Source organism: Lepidochelys kempii, chromosome 2 (genome assembly GCF_965140265.1).
Source record: "Lepidochelys kempii isolate rLepKem1 chromosome 2, rLepKem1.hap2, whole genome shotgun sequence".
Classification (NCBI taxonomy): Eukaryota; Metazoa; Chordata; order Testudines; family Cheloniidae; genus Lepidochelys; species Lepidochelys kempii.
In genome coordinates, this window is record NC_133257.1 from 23,046 (window position 1) to 35,110 (window position 12,065).

The following is a 12,065-nucleotide window of genomic DNA, read 5'->3' on the forward strand; positions in this document are numbered from 1 at the left end:
ATAGTCTCCATGTAAAAGAATAAATGGACACAAATCAGACGTCAAGAATTATAACATTCAAAAACCAGTCGGAGAACACTTCAATCTCTTTGGTTGCTCGATTACAGACCTAAAAGTGGCAATTCTTCAACAAAAAAACTTCAAAAACAGACTCCAGTGAGAGACTGCTGAATTGGAATTAATTTGCAAACTGGATACAATTAACTTAGGCTTGAATAAAGACTGGGAGTGGATGTGTCATTACACAAAGTAAAACTATTTCCCCATGTTTATTGCCCTCCTCCCCCCCCCCCCACTGTTCCTCAGATGTTCTTGTCAACTGCTGGAAATGGCCCAACTTGATTATCACTACAAAAGGTTCCCCCCACATTCTCCTGCTGGTAATAGCTCACCTTACCTGATCACTCTCGTTACAGTGTGTATGGTAACACCCATTGTTTCATGTTCTCTGTGTATATAAATCTCCCCACTGCATTTTCCGCTGAATGCATCCGATGAAGTGAGCTGAAGCTCACGAAAGCTTATGCTCAAATAAATTTGTTAGTCTCTAAGGTGCCACAAGTTCTCCTTTTCTTTTTGCAGATACAGACTAACACGGCTGCTACTCTGAAACCTGTTTTTTGAATGTTATAATTCCTGATGTCAGATTTGTGTCCATTTATTCTTTTGCGTAGAGACTGTCCCATTTGGCCAATGTACATGGCAGAGGAGCATTGCTGGCACATGATGGCATATATCACATTAGTAGATGTGCAGGTGAATGAGCCCCTGATGGCATGGCTGATGTGGTCACATCCTATGATGGTGTCCCTTGAATAGATATGCAGACATAGTTGGCACTGGGGTTTGTTGCAGGGTTTCATTCCTGGGTTAGTGTTTTTGTTGTGTGGTATGTAGTTGCTGATGGGTATTTGCTTCAGGTTGGGGGGCTGCCTGTAAGCGAGGACTGGCTTGTCTCCCAAGGTCTGTGAGAGTGAGGGATCAACCTTCAGGATAGGTTGTAGATCCTTGATGATGCGCAGGAGAGGTTTTAGTTGGGGGCTATAGGTGATGGCTAGTGGCATTCTGTTACTTTCTTTGTTGGGCCTGTCTTGTAGTAGATGACTTCTGGGTACCCTTCTAGCTCTATCAATCTGTTTCTCCACTTCACCAGGTGGGTATTGTAGACAATGGATCGTGCGATGTGGCCTGGATGAAAGCTGGAGGCATGTAGGTAAGTATAGTGGTCAGTAGGTATACGGTGGTGTTTGTGACCATCGCTTATTAGCACTGTCCTGTCTAGGAAGTGGATCTCTTGTGTGGACTGGTCCAGGCTGAGGTTGATGGTGGGGTGGAAATTGTTGAAATCTGGGTGGAATTCCACCTCGTGAAGTGAAGAAACAGATCGTCAGAGGCCTGAATAAAGACTGGGAGTGGATGGGTCATTACAAAAATGAAATAAATTTGTTAGTCTCTAAGGTGCCACAAGTATGCCTCGTTGTTTTTACAAAAACTAATTTCCCCATGCTAAATACTCACAGCTTCTTGTCAACTGTTTGAAATGGGCCATCTTGTTTCCATAGGCCTCATTAACATTACAACACTGATTTCCACTTCTTCTTGTCAACTGTTGAGAACTGCATACTTCCAACTTAAATTGAATTGGCTCGTTAGCACTGACCCCCGACTTGGTAAGACAACTCCCATCTTTTCATGTACTGTGTGTATATATATATTCTGCCTATTGTATTTTCCACTCCATGCATCTGATGAAGTGGGTTTTAGCCCATGAAAGCTTATGCCCAAATAAATTTGCCAGTCTCAAAAGTGCCACAAGGACTCCTCATTGTTTTGTTTTTTTTCCAAAGGAAATAAGGTTTCCTGTGCTCCAAGGTAGTCTGTTAGACAAAGTCACACACACATAGCTTTCTGCTCTCTTTTGCTCTCTAACTCTAATTTGCCTCAGGTGAACCTCCTAGGTGTCTAGAAACACCTAGAATTCCTGAAAATTCCTGCCACACACTCCTTGAGTTTCCTGGCTGGCTCACCAGCCTGTTGCCTGATTTTTAGGAGCTTAACATTATTGTTTATATAATATGGTTATAGGCTCACCAATTACTCTGATCAGAAGATAATAATGTTCTTGTCCCAGAATCAGGGTACACAGGTTTGAGAAGGACACTCACACAGAGAAGAAAATATAACCTTAAAGACTTTTATTGAGATGAAATGGAATAATAATAAAATAGATAATATCAATTAGAATTACAAAGGAAATAATATTCTTCTAGTGGCACATCTGGTATTATATATTTTAAAGCTTTTTAGATAACCTGGTGGTAAGAGACAAAGGACCAGCCTTACCTCTGGCATGCCAAAAGAGTCTGATTTCCAGGTTCCCCAGTTCTCGAGTGGGAGGTGAAGAGCTTAGGAGAAGCTAGAGCACTAAAAGCTATAGAAAGACATCATAATCTAATAGAGTTTGACCCAACTAATTTAAGAATTAAGAACTATAGAGAACTATAAGACTAAGACTATAGAAGCTATAAGGCTAACTTAACATGGTAGGTTGCCCCTCTTATAGAGCCTGAGCACCAGGTGCCCTCCTTCCATGTCCAAACTTAATTTCCTTACCCACAAAAATCAAAGTACATTTACCCTATAGGCTGGCATGTTCGTGTGAATTAATGACATATTCATACCTATTAATGACACTTAGCTCATTCTTATCTCTTATTTCTGGCCTAACAAGTTATTTCCATGTTCTCTGTGGTGTACCTGTTAAGTTTATAGAGGACATGAACTTAGGTAGCCCTCTATCTTAATGTTTCCTCACTTATCTATGCTAAAGATCACAAACATATATATATATATACACACACAAACACACTTTATGCATTAGCTTATTATCATTTATATAGGCTAAAGGTCCCAAATATATGTATGCAAATTTGCCTTAACTCAACATACAGGATGTTGCCTCTAGGTTTCTTGCATTACAGCCAAGAATATGCTAGCTAGGCCTATGGCTTACAAAATGATCACACTATGTTTGAGATCCATTCAAATTCCCCTTCCAGATCTTTGACACTTTCATCTCAGACCCTAAATTACTATGTTTTAGGATGAAAGAAAAAAACTGATTCCCAAGCAGAAGGCTGAGAACACTGAATCATATGACACATTGAGAAGTGGAGGTATAGAATGTGGAGAAGATAAATTCTACATGGCACAGAGGAAATACTGCTGGGGTAATTCAGAAGGTGGGAATCCCTCTGACTCACTACTTCAGGTGCCACAGAGGTTGAAAAAACACTTTTTTCCCTATCCCCAATCCTGGTCCTTTCTCTTTGTTATATTTAAATATATTTAAAATGAGAAAAATGGTACAATAACAACTGCTATTGAACACAACCCAGTGTAACTTGATGACTAACAATCGCTTTGCAGTGGGAGGAAAAGGATAAATGTAATTCTCCAAATTTGTTTAGGCTAGGAAAAGCAATGGAGGTTATGTCAGGGCTAAATTACCATGGCCACTATAAATGGGCTATTTTCTTTACTGAAAAAATAGTTGCTTTTACAACAGGATAGCTACCTCAAGGTAGCTAACTCCATGGAAAATACTAGTGGAGTCAAGGCCCAGGTAGATTTAACCTCCATGTACCTAGTTGAGGTCACTCTTGGTCCCCCTACCTGGGGCTGAAGGACATTCCTGTTGGAGGGACATACACTTCTATGACATAGGACAAAGCATTTGATGAAAAGGACTGGGATTCACCCCAAGGAAGGGTGAGCTGCAAAAGGGAAAAGCAGACTACTCAGCTGAGGGAGCTGAGAGGCCATGGTGACACAAATGCTGCCTTAAAGCTCACTACGTGGGAATTAGCAAAAGGAAAACAAAATATTTTCTCAGCCCTAGACAAAATTTTTATGGTGTTTATCTCCCTTGCAACTTTTCTGATGATAAATAAGGGCGGACCTCTGCTGGAAGAATTTCCCACACTCGGAGCATTCATAGGGTCTCTCCCCTGTGTGGATCCTCTGATGTGTAATAATTTGTGAGCTCTGAGTGAAGGTTTTCCCACACTCACAGCATTCACAGGTAAGGTTAAGATTCTGTCACAGGTATTTTTAGTAAAAGTCAGGAACAGGTCATGGGCAATAAACAAAAATTTATGGAAGCCACAACCTGTCCCTTTTACTAAAAAACCCAGGGGGTGGGGGGAGAACAGTGCAGCTGCTCCAGCCCGCTGTTCCAGAAGGCTGGCTGGCTGATGAGCTGTTTAGTGGGGGCCCCGCGGCTGACAGCTGCTCCAGCCCTACCCCGGAGGTCCTGGAAAGTCATGGAATCCATGACCAAATCTTATCCTTATTCATAGGGTTTCTCCCCTGTGTGGATCCTCTGATGCCTAATAAGGTTTGAGCTCCGATTGAAGGTTTTTCCACATTCACAGCATTTATAGGGTTTCTCCTCTGTGTGAATGCTCTGATGCCTGATGAGGTGTGAGCTCCGAGTGAAGGTTTTCCCACATTCACAGCATGCATAGGGTCTCTCTCCTGTGTGGCTCCTCTGATGTCTAATAAGGGTTGAGCGCCTACTGAACTTTTTCCCACAATAAACACATGTGTTATTTCTCTCTCCTGTGTGGCCCCTCTGATGTGTAACAAGGTTTGAGCTAACAGCAAAGGTTTTCCCGCACTCAAAACATTTATAGGGTTTCTCCCCTGTGTGGATCCTCTGATGTATAATAAGGTATGAGCTCCAAGCAAAGGTTTTCCCGCACTCAAGACATTTATAGGGTTTCTCCCCTGTGTGGATCCTCTGATGTGTAATAAGGTATGAGCTTGAAGAAAAGTCTTTCCCACACTCGCAGCATTCATAGGGTTTCTCTGATGTGTGGATCCTCTGATGTGTAATAAGGAGTGAGCTTGTAGTGAAGGTTTTCCCACATTCACAGCATTTATAGGGCCTCTCTCCTGTGTGAATCCTCTGATGTCTAATAAGATTTGAGCTATCAATGAAGGTTTTCTTGCACTCACAGCATTCATAGGGTTTCTTCCCAGTGTGGATCCTCTGATGCGTAATAAGGGTTGAGCGTCTACTGAACTTTTTCCCACAATCAACGCATGTGTAATTTCTCTCTCCTGTATGAATCCTCTTATGTATAATAAGGTGTGAGCTATCATTGAAGGTTTTTCCGCACTCACAGCATTCATAGGGTTTCTCCCCTGTGTGGATCCTCTGATGTGTAATAAGGCTTGATCTCCAAGCAAAGCTTTTCCCACACTCACAGCAGGTATAGGGTCTCTCACCTGTGTGGATCCTCTGATGTCTAATAAGGTTTGCACTATCAGTGAACGTTTTCCTGCACTCACAGCATTCATAGGGTTTCTTCCCTGTGTGGGTCTTCTGATGTGTAATAAGCTGTAAGCGCCTACTGAACTTTTCCCCACAATCAACACATGTGTTCTTTCTCTCTCCCTTGGGGATTCCCTGCTGGGCCATGCTTTCCTTGAGGCCTTTGAGAGTTCCCTGATAATTAACAGATTTACCAACCTTCTGCGCTGGTTGGTTTCCCTGCCACTTCTCTGGCCTGTGCTGACTCTCACAGGTTTTTCCCTGCTCACATCTCCTGGACACACTCCCTTTGCATCTTTGCAATAACACCCCATGTGATTCCACTTGCTTGTGAACTTCCTGATGAGGATTCTGCTCCATGGTCTCACTCACCATCCCATCATCTGCTGGGACAGAGAAAGAAAAACCTTGGAAACAGGAACAGTAAAGGAGAGAACAAACCAAAAGAACAGGTGGAGATGGGAAAAAAATCAGGGACTGAATTTCCCCAAACTCTTCCCCAAGGGGGAGAGAGGAGGGGGTTAATTCTGCATCTAGTTCCCATCCAAACATACAGGGAGATGGGAGTTTGGGGAGGGAGTTACTGCCAGGAGTTAGTCAGGATGGGTTGGAGGCTCTGAGCAATATCAACCCTAAGGATATGACACCTGCTGGGGACAATCCTGAACTCAAAGAGTTCACAAGGTCTTTGTTAGGAATCCCAGCTGTTTCTTCAGCCAGAGTTGGTTTAATGATCCTTCACCTATGAAGCTTCCTCTCAGGAACTCTCTTTCCTCTGAGCCCTGGAGATCTGGGGCCCATGGCTCTTATCATAGAATATCAGGGTTGGAAGGGACCTCAGGAGGTCATCTAGTCCAACCCCCTGCTTAAAGCAGGACCAATCCCCAACTCAAAGCAGGACCAATCCCCAATCTTCCCCTTGTTCCAGCTGGGAGATGACATGAGGTTTGGAAACAGGAAACACTGCTCAGGAGAAAGAAGACAAATGAGATCAGGTGAACTCATGGGACACTCATCACACACACAAAAAGTTCTGTTATTTTAACCACAGCCCATTTTAAAGCAGTAAACTCCTGGGGCCAGCTCCCCAGGTGTTCAAAGGTGCAGGACACTCTTCTTATGAAGGATTTAACTGTGTCATGTCTACAAGGAACATTGTCCCCACCCCTTACCACTGCCCCCAGCCCTCCTGGCCCACATGAGCTCTTTGCCCCAAATCTTCCTCTCCCCAGCTCTCTAACACCCTCCCTTTCACTATCAAGACCCCCCCATTATCATCATTTTATTATTTCAATTACTGTAGCATCTGGTAGTGATAGTCAGGGACCAGGATCCCATTCAGCTGGATGTTTTACAAACACAGAACAAAAAACTGTCTCTGCCCCAAAGATCTGACAATCTAAGAATAAGACAAGAGTCAGATACAGATAGAAATTGGTGTGACACAGATGGCAATTTCCTGTAATATCCTGGACCACCCTTACTGAATTAAGTCAAACTTTATTGAATTAAATTTCAGTATCCTAGGTGTTCACTGTATTAAAAATATGAGTGTGTATGTATTACTGTGGGATGGTCTGTAACATCTCCAGGGAGAAGAACTGGACAATATAAACCCTAGGAAGTGTTATCAGCTTCAAAGGACTCTTTGAAACAATGTGCTAGACAAAATTAAGTGGGATTTCTAAGAAAAACTTGGGGGGGGGGTGAGAGGCAAATTCTCATCTCCACAGGAAACCTATGGAAGCTGTACCTGGAGGAGAAACCATTGCCTGATGATCACCTGTTACATGAAGATAAGTTCAGAGGCCCAAACTGGATAAAAGGATGACTCACAGATGCATGGGCATTCTTGTTTTGAGTTAACAACTGTTAGCTTGTGACCAATGAAAAAAGCTCCCGGTGGGGTGTGACAACGACAGAATAGCTAACTTGGGTATGACCCATTACAATGTAACAAAAGGCACTGAAATTTAATCAAGGCTATCTACTTGTAATCAAGACAATCTTGGAGTCATTGTGGATAGTTCTCTGAAAACATCCACTCAATGTGCAGCGGCAGTCAAAAAAGCTAACAGAATGTTGGGAATCACCTCTATGTAAATTCATGGTATGCCGACATCTTGAATACTGTGTGCAGATGTGGTGACCACATCTCAAAAAACATATACTGGAATTGGATAAGGTATAGAAAAGGACAACAAAAATGATTAGGGGTATGGAACAGCTTCCGTATGAGGAGAGATTAAAAAGACTGGGACTTTTAAGCTTGAAAAAGAGACGACTAAGGGGGGATATGATAAAGATCTATAACATCATAGAATCATAGAATATCAGGGTTGGAAGGGACCTCTGGAGGTCATCTAGTCCAACCCCCTGCTCAAAGCAGGACCAATCCCCAATTAAATCATCCCAGCCAAGGCTTTGTCAAGCCTGACCTTAAAAATATCATAACTGGTGTGGAGAAAATGGAGTAAGTAACACTTCCATATTCTTCTCATAACACAAGAATTAGGGGTCACCAAATGAAATGAATAGGCAGCAGATTTAAAACAAAAGGAAGTATTTCTTTACACAATGCACAGTCAACCTGTGGAACTCTTTGCCAGAGAACGTTGTGAAGGCCAAGACTATAACTGGGTTAAAAAAAGAAAAGATGGTTACTCACCTTTGTAACTGTTGTTCTTCAAGATGTGTTGCTCATATTCATTCCAATTAGGTGTGCGCCCGCCATGTGCATGGCCGTTGGAGAATTTCTACCCTAGCAACACCCAGTGGGTTGGCTGTGGAGCCCCCAGAGTGGCACCGTCATGGTGCTAGATATATACCCCAACCGACCCAGCACCCCCTCAGTTCCTTCTTGCTGGCTACTCTGACAGAGGGGAAGGATGGCAGGTTTGTAATGGATATAAGCAACACATCTCGAAGAACAACAGTTACAAAGGTGAGTTACTGTCTTTTCTTCTTCGAGTACTTGCTCATATCGATTCCAATTAGGTGACTCCCAAGCCTTACCTAGGCGGTGGGGTCAGAGTGAAGTACCGTAGATTGTAGGACTGCTCTACCAAATGCCACATCATCTCTGGCTTGCCGGATGATGGCACAGCGAGAGGCAAAAGTATATACTGAAGACCAAGTAGAAGCTCTACAGATCTCCTGGATTGGAACCTGGGCCAGGAAAGCCGCCAAGGAGGCCTGAGCCCTTGTAGAGCGAGTGGTGAGGGGCAGGGTCAGAGGGACCGTCGAATCGTGGAAGTCAACGAATGGCTATGCAGGTGGTGTCGGAGAGAAGGCTTTGGATTCTTTGACCATGGGATGGTGTTCCATGAAGGAGGAGTGCTGGGCAGAGACGGTCTATCTTTGCCAGCATCTTTGCCAGCAGGCTGGCTAACCTAGGGAGGAGGGCTTTAAACTAGGTTCACCGGGGGAAGGAGACCAAAGCCCTGAGGTAAGTGGGAAAGCGGGATACCGGGAGGAAGCACAGGCAGGAATGTCTGTGAGGGGAGTGCTCCTGCCTCATACTGGGAATGAGGGGCGATCAACAGGTTATCTCAAGTGCTTATATACGAATGCACAAAGCCTTGGAAACAAGCAGGGAGAACTGGAGGTCCTGGTGATGTCAAGGAACTATCACGTGATTGGAATAACAGAGACTTGGTGGGATAACTCACATGACTGGAGTACTGTCATGGATGGTTATAAACTGTTCAGGAAGGACAGGCAGGGCAGAAAAGGTGGGGGAGTAGCACTCTATGTAAGGGAGCAGTATGACTGCTCAGAGCTCCGGTACGAAACTGTAGAAAAACCTGAGTGTCTCTGGATTAAGTTTAGAAGTGTGTGCAACAAGAGTGATGTAGTGGTGGGAGTCTGCTATAGACCACCGGACCAGGGGGATGAGGTAGATGAGGCTTTCTTCCGGCAGCTCACGGAAGCTACTAGATCGCATGCCCTGATTCTCATGGGTGACTTTAATTTTCCTGATATCTGCTGGGAGAGCAATACAGAAGTGCATAGACAATCCAGGAAGTTTTTGGAAAGCGTAGGGGACAATTTCCTGGCGCAAGTGCTAGAGGAGCCAACTAGGGGGGCGCTTTTCTTGACCTGCTGCTCACAAACCAGGTAGAATTAGTGGGGGAAGCAAAAGTGGATGGGAATCTGGGAGGCAGTGACCATGAGTTGGTTGAGTTCAGGATCCTGACGCAGGGAAGAAAGGTAAGCAGCAGGATACGGACCCTGGACTTCAGGAAAGCAGGCTTCGACTCCCTCAGGGAACGGATGGCCAGGATTCCCTGGGGGACTAACATGAAGGGGAAAGGAGTCCAGGAGAGCTGGCTGTATTTCAAGGAATCCCTGTTGAGGTTACAGGGACAAACCATCCCAATGAGTCGAAAGAATAGTAAATATGGCAGGCGACCAGCTTGGCTTAATGGTGAAATCCTAGCGGATCTTAAACATAAAAAAGAAGCTTACAAGAAGTGGAAGGTTGGACAGATGACCAGGGAAGAGTATAAAAATATTGCTCGGGCATGTAGGAATGATATCAGGAGGGCCAAATCGCACCTGGAGCTGCAGCTAGCAAGAGATGTCAAGAGTAACAAGAAGGGTTTCTTCAGGTATGTTGGCAACAAGAAGAAAGCCAAGGAAAGTGTGGGCCCCTTACTGAATGAGGGAGGCAACCTAGTGACAGAGGATGTGGAAAAAGCTAATGTACTCAATGCTTTTTTTGCCACTGTCTTCACTAACAAGGTCAGCTCCCAGACTGCTGCGCTGGGCATCACAAAATGGGGAAGAGATGGCCAGCCCTCTGTGGAGATAGAGGTGGTTAGGGACTATTTAGAAAAGCTGGACGTGCACAAGTCCATGGGGCCGGACGAGTTGCATCCGAGAGTGCTGAAGGAATTGGCGGCTGTGATTGCAGAGCCATTGGCCATTATCTTTGAAAACTCGTGGCGAACGGGGGAAGTCCCGGATGACTGGAAAAAGGCTAATATAGTGCCAATCTTTAAAAAAGGGAAGAAGGAGGATCCTGGGAACTACAGGCCAGTCAGCCTCACCTCAGTCCCTGGAAAAATCATGGAGCAGGTCCTCAAAGAATCAATCCTGAAGCACTTGCATGAGAGGAAAGTGATCAGGAACAGCCAGCATGGATTCACCAAGGGAAGGTCATGCCTGACTAATCTAATCGCCTTTTATGATGAGATTACTGGTTCTGTGGATGAAGGGAAAGCAGTGGATGTATTGTTTCTTGACTTTAGCAAAGCTTTTGACACGGTCTCCCACAGTATTCTTGTCAGCAAGTTAAGGAAGTATGGGCTGGATGAATGCACTATAAGGTGGGTAGAAAGCTGGCTAGATTGTCGGGCTCAACGGGTAGTGATCAATGGCTCCATGTCTAGTTGGCAGCCGATGTCAAGTGGAGTGCCCCAGGGGTCGGTCCTGGGGCTGGTTTTGTTCAATATCTTCATAAATGATCTGGAGGATGGTGTAGATTGCACTCTCAGCAAATTTGCGGATGATACTAAACTGGGAGGAGTGGTAGATACGCTGGAGGGGAGGGATAGGATACAGAAGGACCTAGACAAATTGGAGGATTAGGCCAAAAGAAATATGATGAGGTTCAATAAGGATAAGTGCAGAGTCCTGCACTTAGGACGGAAGAATCCAATGCACTGCTACAGACTAGGGGCCGAATGGCTAGGCAGCAGTTCTGTGGAAAAGGACCTAGGGGTGACAGTGGACGAGAAGCTGGATATGAGTCAGCAATGTGCCCTTGTTGCCAAGAAGGCCAATGGCATTTTGGGATGTATAAGTAGGGTTATAGCCAGCAGATCGAGGGACGTGATCGTTCCCCTCTATTCGACATTGGTGAGGCCTCATCTGGAGTACTGTGTCCAGTTTTGGGCCCCACACTTCAAGAAGGATGTGGATAAATTGGAGAGAGTCCAGCGAAGGGCAACAAAAATGATTAGGGGTCTGGAACACATGAGTTATGAGGAGAGGCTGAGGGAGCTGGGATTGTTTAGTCTGCAGAAGAGAAGAATGAGGGGGGATTTGATAGCTGCTTTCAACTACCTGAAAGGGGGTTCCAAAGAGGATGGCTCTAGACTGTTCTCAATGGTAGCAGATGACAGAACGAGGAGTAATGGTCTCAAGTTGCAGTGGGGGAGGTTTAAATTGGATATTAGGAAAAACTTTTTCACTAAGAGGGTGGTGAAACACTGGAATGCGTTACCTAGGGAGGTGGTAGAATCTCCTTCCTTAGAAGTTTTTAAGGTCAGGCTTGACAAAGCCCTGGCTGGGATGATTTAACTGGGAATTGGTCCTGCTTCGAGCAGGGGGTTGGATTAGATGACCTTCTGGGGTCCCTTCCAACCCTGATATTCTATGATTCCATGATTCTATGAATACTGGCCAGATCATAGCAAGCACAGATACAGGAAGTGATCCACGAGATCCGCTGGGAGGAGACTGTGAGGCCCTTCATCCAGTCCACCACCGCGACGAAGAGCTGGGTCATTTTCCTGAACGGCTTCATATGCTCGATGTAGAAGGCAAGGGCCCTACGAACATCAAGGGAGTGTAGCCGTTGTTCCTGATGAGTAGCATGCGGTTTTGGATTAAAAAAAAGGAGAAAAATGTCCTAGTTGATATGAAAGGTCGATACCACCTTGAGAAGAAAGGCCGGGTGAGGTCGTAGCTGCACCTTGTCCTTATGGAAGATCGT

General features: G+C 44.8%; 1 protein-coding gene across 3 annotated transcripts in view; it reads right to left on the minus strand.

The window, feature by feature from the left end:
• Positions 1-336: 336 nt before the first annotated feature.
• Positions 337-12,065, minus strand: part of LOC140906213 (uncharacterized) — a 39,571-nt gene continuing 27,842 nt past the window's right edge. For 2 of the 3 annotated variants that reach the window (XM_073329711.1, XM_073329709.1), the window contains one exon: positions 337-5,724. In XM_073329711.1, the coding sequence (XP_073185812.1) occupies positions 4,352-5,716 (1,365 nt within the window). In that variant the 5' untranslated portion in view covers positions 5,717-5,724 and the 3' untranslated portion in view covers positions 337-4,351. Of the gene's footprint in view, positions 5,728-12,065 lie in introns of all 3 variants that reach the window. The other variant, XM_073329710.1, reaches the window with a different exon arrangement.